This window comes from Thalia democratica, chromosome 3 (genome assembly GCF_965202585.1).
Source record: "Thalia democratica chromosome 3, ktThaDemo2.hap1.1, whole genome shotgun sequence".
NCBI lineage: Eukaryota > Metazoa > Chordata > Thaliacea > Salpida > Salpidae > Thalia > Thalia democratica.
This window is the reverse complement of record NC_139167.1, coordinates 22,993,923-23,010,618: the sequence shown is the minus strand read 5'-3', so window position 1 is coordinate 23,010,618 and position 16,696 is coordinate 22,993,923. Positions and strand designations below refer to the sequence as shown.

General features: G+C 25.2%; 1 protein-coding gene across 1 annotated transcript; it reads right to left on the bottom strand.

Annotated features, from left to right (window-relative positions):
* Positions 1 to 462: 462 nt before the first annotated feature.
* On the bottom strand, positions 463 to 16,037 carry LOC145832118 (uncharacterized). The gene is made up of 8 exons (XM_082939474.1): positions 15,893 to 16,037; positions 13,529 to 13,634; positions 12,575 to 12,678; positions 11,507 to 11,575; positions 9,993 to 10,113; positions 6,990 to 7,096; positions 1,167 to 1,604; positions 463 to 878 (listed from the first exon to the last, which is right to left on the bottom strand). The coding sequence occupies exons 1-8, from the start codon at positions 16,035 to 16,037 to the stop codon at positions 463 to 465; spliced, it is 1,506 nt and encodes a 501-aa protein (XP_082795600.1).
* Positions 16,038 to 16,696: the final 659 nt, after the last annotated feature.

Here is a 16,696-nt window from a genome sequence, read left to right as displayed (position 1 = left end):
AGAATTAAATGAGTCATACAGAAGTTGTGAGAATTGTTACAAATTTACTACAATTACAATAACTTTCATCTTTATTGAGAATATCAAATGATTATATTTTGAAAGTTTGTTATTGAAAATAAATTACTAAAATACACAAGTTACCGATTAATTTAATATAACCATAACTGTATTAGTTATAATAAGTTCAATGTTTAAAATTTTGGCTACCAAAGGTAATACTTTAATTTAGTTTTAAAGAGTAATTATTAAAACATTTTGATTAGTTTTGAACTGTATAGAACAATTTACATAAATATAAATTTAAAAATATGCGTTAAAATATATATTAATAAAACTATAGTGTCATACAAGTATGTAAAGACTTTAAAAGTACTTACTGTAAAAAATTTCTAAATTTATTTTTTAGATAATTTAACTATTGATTTAAAATTTTAACATATAATTGCAAGTTAATTCTCATTAATTTTGTTCAAACATTTTCAATCTTGCCTGCAACGCGCTCGCCACTTTCGGCTTGTCACCGACAACAGGTTTCACCAAGGGTTTTTTCCCTATTGCAGGTTTATTCGCGCTCACTGGGGGTTTCTGGGGGCTCAAAACCGGTTTCTTGGCAACCGCGGGTTTATTGGGTTTAAATGCGCTCGAGGTTTCCACTATTTTCATCACGGGTTTTATTTCAGGGGAATTTTTAACAACTTCAGGGGACTTTTTGGTGTTTTCTTCATTGTTGCAGTTTTCCGCGCAACTTTCTTCACCTACATCCTTAGTTTCACTCTCGGGTATTTTTTCTGACGTCACAGCGTCCACGTAATTTTCTTCCTCATTCATGACTTCTCCGTTTTGATTGGTGGAACAAACGTCAATGTAGTTGTCGACTGTAAAATGTTATCGAGAATATTAAAAATATAAAAAACCTTTTTATTTACAACTAAACAAAAAATTAGTCCGCATTTGATACAAAACCAGTATAAGAATGTTTATGATTAAAAAAATTGTAAATTTAAATGGCTTTCGATGCAGTTAATTGCTTTTTAAAAGGTTCAGCAGAAACACTAAAGCTTGTTAAAAATCAAAAAAAGAAAACAAAAAGTTAATTATATTATTGAAACATCAAAATTTTATTTTTAGGTAAAACTTAATTAAATATGCTGAATTAAAATCACCTGGCAACTGATTGGCTGGCACCGGCGGCAGCTTCTCCGGTTTCCTTGGCAACATCTGCGGCGCCCTCGGCAGCAACTGGGGCGGGTTCTGCCTCGCCTTGGGCACGGGAGGTGGTCCCTTGGGAGGGCTTGAGGGGAGCGGGGGCGGGGGACTTCTGGGTGGCGCCGTGGGAATTTTAACTGGAGTTTTTGGCGGGAAAACGTCGCGCTTGGGTAAGTTTGGTAGTTTTTCGTCACGCCTGGGTAAGTTTGGAGGTCTGTCGTCTCTCGCGGGCAGTTTTGGCGGAACTTGATTGGGGATTTCCTTATTTGGGAGCTGGGGCGGCGGGTTTGAAGGTGGGAGGGGCGTCCGTTGGTGATTGTTGGTAAGGAGGCTTCGACCCTTGTTGGGGTCGTAGTAGTTTGGGGGCGTTGGCAACGGCGATTTGTTGATCGGCTCTGAAAAGTAAAGTTGTTTTGTTGAAAAAGCCCACAAGCTTCTATTTATAATGACGTATAGTTAGCTAGCAAGATGCACTGATTTATGTTTTGAGGATACAATGGGTTAATGATAAGAGATTAATTATTAGAGTTTTGATTTTGTAGGTTACAGGATCGATAAACTAGAATTTCAAATAATGCAAATTTTAAAACAACCCATTCTAAAAATAAGCAGCATAAGATTGTACATCACCATATAAAGTTTGTTGATAACTGATAACAAATGGGAGTTTAAAAAAGCTGCTGTCAAGAAAATCCATTTTAAGATATTAAAAAGTTACAAAGTTTATACGTATACTGAATTGACAGTTATACATAAATAAATAATCTTATTGAAAAATTTGATAACGAATCATATTCTGTAAAACTGAAAAATAACAAAGTATTTTTAAACTGATAAACTAATTTCCTTGATTATACGGCGGTAATGTATCATATTCTTTATAACTAAAAAAATGTATATATAAGAGTACCTTACTACCTTTTAGGACTAAACTTTAGCAACGTGTTATATTTTCTTTTATATAACATAATTTAAATAGATTTATGCAAATTTTATATTTTATTCGCGACCGGTTTCGGTGGCAAGAGATTGCGACCTTTTCAAGCAAAAATAAAATATGAAACTGCATGTAACAATGTTAGTTAATTATACTGTTGTTTAAAAACTTATTCATGCGTGAAGAATATAAACAAAAACAAAAATGTTGCATATTCGAAAATTCAAGCATATCAGAGTATATTTAGGTAAAATTGGTACTAGTTGTTAAAAAAAAGATTGAATTAATATTAATATAATGAGTCAAATAAAAAAACTGAATCCAGAGCTTTTCTTAAAAAAAATAATAATAATAAGATATTTATACCTTTTCTTAAAAAAAATAATAATAAAATGTTTATACCTTGAAATTTATCTAAATGAAATTAAATATTGTCTAGAATTGTGGTTTTTAGCCAAGAGTCAACAAAACATTAATAAAACTCAAAGTCGCTGAAGGTTTCAAAATCTAATTTGTGCTAAGTTAACATAACAGTCAAAATTTAAACGGATTTGATAACTATCTAAAAAAAAATTCTAAAAATTTATCTAAGTTGAATTAAGAACTGTTTAAAAAAAAAAATTTTTTTTTTTTTTTTTTTTCCAATTTAAGTCAAATGTCAACAAAAACTCAATGAAAAAATCAAGAAAAATGACCTATTTTTTACTATAATTATGATTTGGTTTAAGTTTTGTCTGCTTTCCAGTTTATTAGTAAAAATCTGTTTCTGTGTCTGCATGAGTTCATTAATTCCGTTCTTTTGTTGATGCAATTTTTACCGGATTCAAGGATTAGTAAAGCTTCTTTTAAGCACAACCTGCATGTCATAATTCCTGGTTTTGTTTTTTTCTCCCTTTGTAATATTTTCCAATTTATTTTGTATTTCTTATTTTCATTTTTTAATTTATGGGTTAATTTTGAGAGTTCAGTTGCTTGTTTATACTGGAGGTAGTTTTTGTCATTTGGATTGCTTTTTATTGTTGTGTTGTGTGTAGATATGCGTTTTTTTAGTTGATTACCACTTAGTCCAATGTATATTTTTGTTGAATTATCTGTTTCTATTGTTGCCTGGTAGATTACATTTTCTGCCCTACATTCTCCTCCTTCAAGGGGGCAAGTTTCTTTCTTTCTGCAGTTGCATGATTCATCTTTGTTTACATTATTGTTGTTTATTACTTTTTTGTTGTGGTTTTTTATTATTGTTTCAATGTTTGACATGCAGCTGTAGCTTAATTTTATATTGTTTTTGTTTAAATATTTTTTTAACTTACTATTTTCTCCAAAGTGCTTGTTAACTATTTTTAGAAACTTTTTACCTATGTTTGTTTTTACTGATTTGCAATATGGGGGATTGAACCATATAATTTTTCTTTTCCTGTTTCTTTTTTTATCTTTAAATTCTTCTGTATAGTTGATTTCATAATTGTATCCGTTTACCTTTAAAGCATCATTATAGTCTTTTTTTATGTTGTTGAATAGGTTTTTGTTAGTTGAATTATTAGAAAGTCTGGTCTCTACCATTTTTGGGATTTGTTTAAGTATGGTTGGTGGATGGTTTGATTTTGAATTTATGTAACTTATTTTGTTGTTGTCTTTTCTATATGGGTAGAATGTATGGTTCAGTAGGTTGAAATTTAGGTCTAAGTAGTCAATCTTCCAAGAGGGGTTTTCTATAATTATATTTATGCCTATGCTTTTAGTGAATTTGTGTAATTTTTTCTTAATTTTTTCTATTTCTACATTGCTCAATTTTTTTTCTACAGCTATAAGTCCATCATCTCTATATAATCCAATTATTAAGTTTGGTAAAATGTCTTTTAATCCCTGCAAAATGTATAGCCCAATTAATTCACAAATTTCTGCCCCATGCTTTCCACCCATTGTGATGTCAAAAAGTTTGTTTTCATCTTTGTTATTTTTTCTTTTTATCCATGTTTCTTCTTGGTTATATAAGACAGATTTTGTTGCATTAAAGATTATCTTTTTTTCTTGTGTTGTAATTTGTGTGGTTTTGTTAGCAAAATTTAGAGCATCTTTTAATAATTTTTCTGTTATTGATGGGTAAAAATTTTCTATATCAAATTTCATTAATTTGTATTTGTGCATTTCTAGGTTTTTGTACCATTTGATTACTTCTTGTGTACTTTTCCATTGGTTGTATTGGTTTGTTTTTCTTAAGTTGTTGTTGATTTTGTCTATGATAATTTTACTTATTTGTCCTATGTCAGAATAACATGGACATAGGACAAATAAGTAAAATTATCATAGACAAAATCAACAACAACTTAAGAAAAACAAACCAATACAACCAATGGAAAAGTACACAAGAAGTAATCAAATGGTACAAAAACCTAGAAATGCACAAATACAAATTAATGAAATTTGATATAGAAAATTTTTACCCATCAATAACAGAAAAATTATTAAAAGATGCTCTAAATTTTGCTAACAAAACCACACAAATTACAACACAAGAAAAAAAGATAATCTTTAATGCAACAAAATCTGTCTTATATAACCAAGAAGAAACATGGATAAAAAGAAAAAATAACAAAGATGAAAACAAACTTTTTGACATCACAATGGGTGGAAAGCATGGGGCAGAAATTTGTGAATTAATTGGGCTATACATTTTGCAGGGATTAAAAGACATTTTACCAAACTTAATAATTGGATTATGTAGAGATGATGGACTTATAGCTGTAGAAAAAAAATTGAGCAATGTAGAAATAGAAAAAATTAAGAAAAAATTACACAAATTCACTAAAAGCATAGGCATAAATATAATTATAGAAAACCCCTCTTGGAAGATTGACTACTTAGACCTAAATTTCAACCTACTGAACCATACATTCTACCCATATAGAAAAGACAACAACAAAATAAGTTACATAAATTCAAAATCAAACCATCCACCAACCATACTTAAACAAATCCCAAAAATGGTAGAGACCAGACTTTCTAATAATTCAACTAACAAAAACCTATTCAACAACATAAAAAAAGACTATAATGATGCTTTAAAGGTAAACGGATACAATTATGAAATCAACTATACAGAAGAATTTAAAGATAAAAAAAGAAACAGGAAAAGAAAAATTATATGGTTCAATCCCCCATATTGCAAATCAGTAAAAACAAACATAGGTAAAAAGTTTCTAAAAATAGTTAACAAGCACTTTGGAGAAAATAGTAAGTTAAAAAAATATTTAAACAAAAACAATATAAAATTAAGCTACAGCTGCATGTCAAACATTGAAACAATAATAAAAAACCACAACAAAAAAGTAATAAACAACAATAATGTAAACAAAGATGAATCATGCAACTGCAGAAAGAAAGAAACTTGCCCCCTTGAAGGAGGAGAATGTAGGGCAGAAAATGTAATCTACCAGGCAACAATAGAAACAGATAATTCAACAAAAATATACATTGGACTAAGTGGTAATCAACTAAAAAAACGCATATCTACACACAACACAACAATAAAAAGCAATCCAAATGACAAAAACTACCTCCAGTATAAACAAGCAACTGAACTCTCAAAATTAACCCATAAATTAAAAAATGAAAATAAGAAATACAAAATAAATTGGAAAATATTACAAAGGGAGAAAAAAACAAAACCAGGAATTATGACATGCAGGTTGTGCTTAAAAGAAGCTTTACTAATCCTTGAATCCGGTAAAAATTGCATCAACAAAAGAACGGAATTAATGAACTCATGCAGACACAGAAACAGATTTTTACTAATAAACTGGAAAGCAGACAAAACTTAAACCAAATCATAATTATAGTAAAAAATAGGTCATTTTTCTTGATTTTTCATTGAGTTTTTGTTGACATTTGACTTAAATTGGAAAAAAAAAAAAAAAAAAAAAATTTTTTTTTAAACAGTTCTTAATTCAACTTAGATAAATTTTTAGAATTTTTTTTTAGATAGTTATCAAATCCGTTTAAATTTTGACTGTTATGTTAACTTAGCACAAATTAGATTTTGAAACCTTCAGCGACTTTGAGTTTTATTAATGTTTTGTTGACTCTTGGCTTAAAACCACAATTCTAGACAATATTTAATTTCATTTAGATAAATTTCAAGGTATAAACATTTTATTATTATTTTTTTTAAGAAAAGGTATAAATATCTTATTATTATTATTTTTTTTAAGAAAAGCTCTGGATTCAGTTTTTTTATTTGACTCATTATATTAATATTAATTCAATCTTTTTTTTAACAACTAGTACCAATTTTACCTAAATATACTCTGATATGCTTGAATTTTCGAATATGCAACATTTTTGTTTTTGTTTATATTCTTCACGCATGAATAAGTTTTTAAACAACAGTATAATTAACTAACATTGTTACATGCAGTTTCATATTTTATTTTTGCTTGAAAAGGTCGCAATCTCTTGCCACCGAAACCGGTCGCGAATAAAATATAAAATTTGCATAAATCTATTTATATAAGCTCTTTACATCCCAGTAAATTGAGCATTCTTTTTTAGTTAAGGCAAATAACTATATAACATAATTTAAAATACATGTGGTTAATATTTACAGTACCATTTAATTTACTTACGATTAAAAATAGTTAAATAAATAAGTATTTTTAATTGATACACTGACATCATGGATTATGTTGCAGCAATGTATTACATTATTTATTATCAAATGTATATTTTAAACTACCTTACTAGCTTTAAGGATTTAACTTTAGCAGCATATCATATTATTCCTTTTCATAACAAACAAAAAACAAACAGGTTTGAAATAATTATAAAATCAATTCAATTTACTTACGATCTGGATTGTACGGCAATAAAGTGTCGTATTCCTCTTCATCCAAGTTGTTTGAATTTTCAGAACTTTTTATTGAAGACGAATTCCTAGATGACGGGCTCGAACTTCTGTTTGAAATTAAAGTTTGTACAATTAAAATGGAATTTAGTTTATTTAATAAACACATCACAACAGTCTCATATTGAATCAACGATGTATTTTTAAATTTTAGCTAGTATTTTACTAGAACTATAAATGATCAACTCAATAAAATTAGTTATCAATACTTTTTTATTGTTTCAAGAAAAACACAAAGACTAACTTGTTTAAAACTCAAGCAAGAACCTTTATAACTTGTTCGATATTAGTAGCTTTTTTCCTTATTAACTTACTTTATTCTAAAATAATGTTTTGTATAACCCAAAATTATATATCTTTATTTATTATATATGTTTATAAACAGCTAACAATAACTATAAAAATAAAGTTAAACAAAACTAGTATGTTTTTTTTAGTAAAACTAAAAACTTCTTTTAGAATAAACAAGGAAGAATAACAAACAAATAAATTAAGTCTGATCAAAACTGCTAAAACGATGCATTTAAATTAAATATGAATAGGTAAATATTGTTTAAACATATGCTGCAATTAAAACAAACAAAACTTAAAAGTTGTCAAAAAAGAAAGATTTTACAAAATCAAAACTTTTATTTTAATTACAAGATAGTTAAACAAAAGTTAATAAATAAAAAAAAACTTGTTGCATTTTTAAGCTTGATAAATTTTAAAAAATTATAAATTTTTTAAATAAAGTTTATAAACTACTTTATATTATCTGTAAAAATATTGCAATTAAACAGAAATTAAAAGATAAACATTGGTATAAAAATCATAAATATTTTAATATAAGTTATAAATTGATTAAAAAATGTTTTAAATTATAACAAACTCAACTGTACAATAAACATATGTCTAATCATAACACCACTTGGTCACATAATTTTTATTTAAACAATCTAATATTTACTATTAATAAATTTGCTTTTCAAATTATTATGTAGATGTATTAAACTTTATAATTAAATGAAAAGACAATTTGTAAAAAATCCTACATGTAGTTCACAAGTTTTTAGAATAAGCATAAAAAACCTTTTGGAAACAAAATTAATAGACAACTAAAAAACAAACAAAAGTAAAAAGTTCAGCAAGTAGAGCAATAACAAATATTTATAGAAATAAATTTTAATACTTTACGCACGTTCAAATGTGATAATGACCTTTAAGATAATCATAAAAGTTTAAAACTATTATTTTTTGTAAAATTTTGTATGTGTACATGCTTAAACATGTATTTTATATTTACTGATCCTTTATAGTAATTTTACGACAAAATATCTAAAACTATTTTTTGTTTAAACTTGGTTACACATTTTACATAAAACTAATAGAAGTAAACTAAAAAACTATACTGCTACTTTTGCAAGTTGAATGTATTCTAAGCTACGGTAAAAATAATGAGAAAGTATATAAACTAGACATTTAGACAAGTTAAACAAGACTTGCTTAGTTAACTTTTCTAATATTATTAAAATAATTCTCACAACAAAGTTAAACATATTTAATTCAACAATAAAAAACCATTTTATTCTTAAACATTTTAAGAACTTTAGTTAGTTATACAAAGGTTTGACATCTTATTTAATTTTATACACATTTAATCTTTGTTTTATAATTTAGGCTGTACAGTTTAAATAACTTATTTTAAGAAGACAAAAAATAAATCTAAGCTTTTTTTTATTATTTAAATATTATAAGTATTCATTTATTTTACATGTTAACTTATTATTTACTTATTAAAGATTTACAAATAAAACTTTGTAAATCTAACTGTCAAAATTGATTTAGTATCACTTATTTACGATGTTTTTGCAATAAACTGCAACAATTTAGTTCCAAAGTTCATCATACTACTATAAAAATAATTTTTAATAATTTTACTGATTACACTTATTTATGATTAGAAAAAAAAATTATACCTATATATAATTTTAAATTTCAAAAAACTATATAAACATGGAAAAAAAAATGTTCGCTTTGAAATTAAAACTAAAAGTGGTTTACGACAAACGAAAATTTCAATTTTTTTTAAAGAACTCATAAACCGATTTAAGTTCACTTACAAACAACACGAAGTAAAAATACTTTTTTACGACATAAAAAAGATGAAAATAAATTCAAAGCACTAATAAACCAAATCTAATTCCGCTTACAATTAACTTGTGTTTAAATAACGTTTAAATAAATATTATCTTTAAGCTTAACAAAACTAACACTATTTAAATAATCTTTCGTAATTTACTCAAGTAGCTTAAATTGTAATCATCTTATACTTTAAAATTAAAAATAGTCTTCTTTACTATCATTCCAGTCAATTAAGTTCTATTAAATTAAAATCAAAAAAGAATACTGAACTATTATCTGAGAACAATAACTAAAAGCAAAAATTGGTTTTATAGTATTTAATCAAAATACAACAATAAATATTATTTCTATTATGCGTATTTAGACTACCCTGATCTAACAACAAATAATATTATATTCTAGTTAGTTGTGAAAACGTTTACATGCCGTTTATAGAAACTGATTTAATTAATGTTAACAAGTTTTTATGCCTAAATGAATTTGATGTTTATTAATTTCTAGAAGAAAACAAAAAATAAAAGAAACGCTCTATAAAGTTTTAAAAATATAAAACAAAACTTAAGCTTAAGTGCAAGTTAGTTAGTTAGTACTTAAGAGACCAAATGTTTTTTTTAAACTTCAACCCAGTCTGTGCGTTGGCTCAAAATTTCTGACTAGTGAGGAGTTAAAGTTAATACGTCAATAAGTCAATCAAAATGTTTAAAAAATCAATGAAAAATTATAAATTAAACAGTTTTGATTCAACGTACTTTACAACAAAGTTTAAAGTAAAATATAAATAGACTAATTGGTAAAATGTTTACGAATTACTTAGCTACCAACCCCGTTGGAAAATCCTGGGTACTCAGGGGTCGGTTGTTCTTCCAGCTTTCCTTGGTTACCTGACCCTTATCCCGGTTGCTATGGCTACCAGGGTACGAATTGCTTGGTCGCACTTTCGTTGCTATGGAAGAAAAAAAATTGCATGTTGATTATCTTTATTATTTTCATTTTTTATAACTTAGTTAAAAAACATAAAAATATTTTTAGTGTTTGTTAGGCTAAAAATCATGCTAGATAAGAATTAGTTAGCTTAGCTTGAACATTTAAAACTATCAATAAATAATATATTCTTTTTTTAACTTGAAACTTAAATGAACAAATTTTCAATTTTAAACTGTTTTAATGTTTTTGTTAAATAAATTTTTGATTTTAATTTTACCTTAAAATAGTATTTTTAATTAAATAAATACACAACACCCTTTATTAATTACTTAAATTTGAATAATATAAACTACTTAAAAAATGGTATTAAAAAATCCTTACTGAAAATTCTTTATTTATTTTTTCTAATTACTGATTACCTTTTAAAAAAACAAACTAAGTTCATAAGTTTTATTGAATCAATTTAAATTTTAACACTTTATATAAATTTAGTTATAAAGTGGAGAAAGTATTCAACATGATTAAACCACACAAAAAATAATTACTTTAAATGTTAGCAAAAATTATTTCGGAAAATATTGCAATTTATTAAACTTAGCTTTTACTTACAACCATACGATGTTTCTGTAAAATAATATAAAGTTACAAAACTAGTTTACTTCTTAACTTCTAAAAAGTGCAAATGTGCAAAGTTTTTTAAATTGAAGTAAGTAATTTTCAAAAAAGCTATTTTGATAGAAAATTTAAACCAAGCTTAAACTTATCTCAATTAAAACAACTTTAGAATTTTTAACTATAAAAGAAGATTGTTCTAGAATTAACTTCTAACAATAAAAGACACTATTCACTATTTTATAATTAAAAAAGTTTAATACTAATCCTACATTATAAATGATTTTAATCAAGTGCTTGACTTTTTTTAATTCAAACATGTTTTAAACAATTAAAATTAAATTATCAAAGTTCCTTACAAAAAAAAAAACATTGTTGTATCAAAAAGAAAATCAATTTTTTTCAAAAGTAAATATAAACTTTTAAATGTGTATATTAAATTAGAATTTTAACCCAATTAAATACTAAAATTTCACAAAGTATTTGTACACTTGTTCTTAATAGCATAAAAGTATTAAAAAAAATAGTTTTCAATAATATTTATGTTGTGCTATTTGCGCATTACATTAGAATGAGACTCATGATAAGATGTTAAAAACCGCAATAAGACTTAGAATATCTTATTTAAACTATCATTTATCTACGTAAAAACTAGACCCTAAGGTTGACTAAAATGCCTTAATGTTTATTTTAATGTTTACTTACTTTTACTAATTTTAAGATACTTCAACAACCATTAAAACCTATAGTGCATAACATGCCTAACAATTAAAAAAAACATGTATACACGTATGACTTACCCCCAACGTTATATTTGTCAATTTCACATTTAAAACATTCCATCCATTCGTTCATTTCTTCTATACTATCTATTAAAATATCAGAAATAATGATTATAAAATTAATTCATTTTTCAATACTGTATGTAAACATTGTAAAAGTATTAAAAATAAAAAAATTTCATTTCGTCTTTATACTTAAACATACTGTAAAAGTCCAAGAAAAATAGAAACTAACACTTAAAGCCATAGATAGTCCTCACTATATTGTTTGCTTTCTTTTTAATTGATGTTATAATGCAAATGTTTATCTTAACAATCAAAAAACTTTGGTTGCTTAAGAATATTTAAGAACTTCTAGATATAAGGGATTAAAATCACAAATTTAAGTAGGTATTTATAGAATAACAAACTAAAGTAACAAAAACTACTGTTTACTAAATATTATTTCTTTCTTTATTTTTTAATCAATTTTTTTTAATACTTTCTAATAGCCTGTGGCTAGTTTTTAAAAAGTCCATTACTTTTTAATTTTGTTAAAACATTAAAAAATAGCTTTAGTTTTACTACATAATCTAATTTTTTTAGTACCTTAAAAGTTTACACCAACTGTTTCATTTATACTGCTTAGATTTTTTTAACTTTAATTTTGTAGTTTATTTGATAAAAAAGTATATTTATTAAATTTTGTGAAATTTTTAAATTAAAAAACGAGTTTAATACATTTTTCAATGAACTTTTAACATAACTTTATCACAAAGTTTAAATAAATTTTTTATATAATATAAAAAGTTACTTATACTTCATAATTTAATCTTTCATATAGTAGCTAACATAATCTTATTTAAAAAAAACCTCAACTTCTTATGGTTTTAATTTATTGTTTAATATATTTAAACTAGAAAAAATAGTAATTATATAGATTTTAACTATCACAGTTTTACAAAATCTACACTTTAATTTTTAGTTTGCTTTTATTTGGCAGTTGAGATTTAAATAATTAAAAAAAACAGTATTAAACATCTCATTAAAACTAGCTGAAACTAAACAAAAAAATATTGGTTTAAAAAGTTAAGCTACAACATTCACCTGTTGCAAAGTAGTAGGTTCTACCCTCTTTTGCTTTTGACGTCGAAGAAAATATTTTGAAAACATTTTTTATTTTTGACCCTTCCTCCTCAGCTAGTACAACCCTGTTTTTACAACTAAAGTTAATCTTAGTAGTGAGCAGTTATTTAATATTTTGCTTTTGTACTACTTCCTTCAATTAACTCTTCTTACTTCAAGTTAACTCTAAGTTCTATTGGGGCTGCATCACTATTCAAATTCTGACAATTCAAGTTTGGCATTTAAAGTACTTTAAAAAATGTTTAAAGGCCTACAACAAATAAAAATAATACATTTTTGAAATAAATAAAAAAACGCTTGTATGTCTAACTAATTGTTTCAAAAACTCTTTATTTTTGCAAATTTATAAATACTTTTAGGAATATGCCTAAAAACAAGTATTAGATTGTAGTAACTTTTAAAGATCTTAGTTTTTTGTTTTTTTTTCAGTCATTTTTTACCATCACAATCTTACTAATGAGTCCTACATACACTTTTAAATTTTTGTTACTTTTTGAGTTTTTTTAATTAAAAAAAAAAAAGAATTTGAATTGTCCAACTTTGAATTGTCATGTAAATGTTCTGTGGATGTTTTTTTTTAACTAATATTACTACAAATACATTTTAGAATATTACATACCTTTTCAGTAGTATTATTTTTTACTAATGAAATTAGAAGTTGAACACAAATTAATTTATTTCACACTAAGAAAAATATTTATGTAGATAGAAAGTAAGAAACAATTTTAGAATTAAAGTTTTTAGAAATACTAATTTTAGCTTTGTTTTAAACTTTTGTTATCAGAATAGTAATAATAAAGCTACTAGACTCTAGCTAAAATGAAAAAAACTAACAATAAAGTTATTAAAATCAGTAATGAGATTTTTATTTTTTGAGGTCAAACTACACAATATATTATTTTGTCAAATTCTTACCTTTTACTGAAGTTTTCCAATGAGAACTTCTTTTGAGGTTTGGTGGAACTTTTGTCTTTGAAATAGTAAACCCATCCCTTGTGCAGAATTACATACCTTTTTTCATCTGAAGAAAATAAAACATTTATGTTAAGTAAAAAACAGGTGGGGATACTGGAGTTTTTTAATACCAATTCAACTTTTAGTTATTTTGCACAGTATTTTGTTGATAATGACTAATGGAAAATCGCAACGTCATCATGCAAATAAATTTTAAACTTAGAATCTGTTTCTTATTTAATTGGCATTTATGTTAAGGTTTTAAAGAACTTTATCACTTGTATCTACATTTTGTATAACTTTTTTTTTGTGGCAGCCATAAAGTTTTACAGGGGTTGTATTAATTGTGAACAAAATTTTAATGTTCTTTTGTTTTTTAACTAAAATTAATAATTAACAACAAATATCTTTTTGATATATACATATTAAAAATACAAAACAAACCATTCACAAAAAAACCTAAAACTTTAAAATTCATTCACTTACTCAATACAGTTATGTTATTTAAGCAATTTAAACTCATTTACTCTAGCCTTAAAAAAATATCACAGGTACAACCATACTTTTAAAAAATATATGTTTACTAAAACTAGTCAAATAAGTTTTATAAGGTTTAAAAAATGATTCACAACTATCATATTATTTAAAAAATCACCATTTCACTATGAAAAACCACAGTTTTAATTGTATGGCAATCAACCAACTTTACTTACATTTAGCAGCAAACCTAAACAAAATTTGTCAGAAAGTTTTACAAACCAAACTTTATTGACTTGATCTAGGAGTAACATAATTGCAATTGTCATTGTGGTTAATACTTTTTTAAAGGTAATATATTTCATGATTGTAAATTAAGACACACAATTTCTCTTTAAATTAGTTTTACTAAATACTTTAAGTTTTTGGATTTTTTAAACCAAATATTAAATAGACATTTATTCATTAGACAAGTACTTTTGATCACCTTGATATTCAAGCTAGAAAGGTTTTAATATGAAGAAAATTGAGTATCTCAAAGTATTTTGAGATTTTAGAAATCCTTGCACTGTGTTATTATTACTTTATAATGAGTTGATATTTAAAAAAGTGAAATAGCCTTTCATGAGAAGAAACATCTGTTTAACTACTTTTTTTTTAAATAAAAATCATGTTTTGTAGTGATAACTATTTTGTTTTAAAAACTACTTTGTGTTTATTTGATTAAGAGTTACTTTCAAACCAGTTTAATATAAGTTTTTGACTTAAAAAATTTACATTCTTTCATTAAAGGGATAGTGTTTGATAATTTTTGACAAAAAAAAAATGTTAATGTTTCTCCAACTTTAGAAAAACAATTTCACTTTTTCTAATTATAATTTTGTGCATCATCTTAGCAAGACTTTAAATATACATCTACTAATTAGACACTTTTTTTACAAAATTTTTTAAAATATCATTTACTTGAACAAAATAATTTATTTTGAGATAAACTGACCCCTGCACAGACTTGGTTTAGAAAAACAATAACAACTTTTGGTATATACTAAAAAATGTTATTTCATTATAGGAACCTTATGTTTAAAAACATTTTATCTACTGTAAAAACTAAGACTTTGAACATTTTAGTTTGAAAATAAATTTGAAAAAAGTTAAGGCCATAGGGGGGATGGGTAAGCCATGTTTTTATACAATTTGATCTTACTTTATAAAATTTTTTCTAAGCTTTAATATGCTTTTTATGGTTTTAAAAAAATCAAATTATTTTTTAGATATGACCAGTCTAGGTCGGGCCGCATAATAGGTTCCCTATGGGAAGGGAAAACTAAAACAGCAAACAAAGACTATTTTGATTAAAATCTATCTACTCCTACATTTTTCAAGCAATCTTCGTCAAACTTTCAGAGTTTAATCTTATTACAATAACAAAAAAACGTTATTTGTAAATTTTAAAAAATTATTTAAGTTATAATCAAAATTTTAATTTTTGTTATAAAATTTAACTTTTAATTTTTAAATAAACATAATTCAAAAATAAAGTTTTTTTCTTATAATGTACAGAACATTTCCTGAAAATTTGAAGAAGATTGCTTGAAAAATGAAGGAGGAGATAGATTTCTAGTGATTTTTAAAATTTCCGAGAAAATTGACCTCAAAAAATTTGCGGTCCATACGTTTGTATCAGAAACTTTTTACAAAAAATAAAATATCTCAAAAGTTAAATGATATTTTTGAATTTTATAAAAACTGGCTTATAGTTGGTTTTTAAAGCATTCATGTGAAAGCCAAAGTTAATTTTTGTAAAAAAAAATGTTTTACCCCACCCATATGGCCTTAAAACAAACGAACATTCTTTCATGAGAGGAATACGTTGTTTGGCCGCATTCCCACTTTTCTTCCACATGAAACCATGTTTGAAAACTCCCTCATCCAACATTAGAGAGCAGCTGAGCCCCTCAAATGGCATCGGGTAGTCATTCTTCTTTATTGACATTGAACGTTAGTTTGTTTGTTAAAAGTATGTTTTAAACTATCATAAATCTAAAATAAATTTGCTGTTAAAAAAAGCTTTGGTCTAATGTTAAGAAGTACAGTTTGTATACAATGCTAAGTTTTTGTAAATTGTAAGGCAATTTTTTTGTTATATTATTATTGATTTTATTGCTCATACTTGATTTAATAAATCTAGTATTAATTACAAACTTTTTAGCTAGAATACTAAAACATCCCAAAAGGTTGTTTTGTTTTCTTAAGTTTTTGATGTTTTTGCTTTAAACCAAGTACTTCACAGCATTGTAGATTCAGTTTTATGGTTGCACATAGTTTTTTTTTTTTTTGCAGTATTTATCTTAAGTTTGCAAGCAAAATAAAACTATCCTATTTTTTAACTGTTTTTGTTTCTTCAATGTCAAAATTTTATACTACTAATAAACAAGTGTTTAATAAATTATGGGAAAACTTACTTACTTTATATGTTTAAGGATCCTTTTTTTTTATTAAAAAATAATAATGTAATGCTACATGTAAATGAACTTTATCTTTAAAGAAAAACCAAACTATGATTTTACTTATACTTTATTTTTATTGATTGTAGATTACAACTTAAATCACCTTTTTAAATATGAATGTTTTAGAATGTAAATGTTGTGCAGG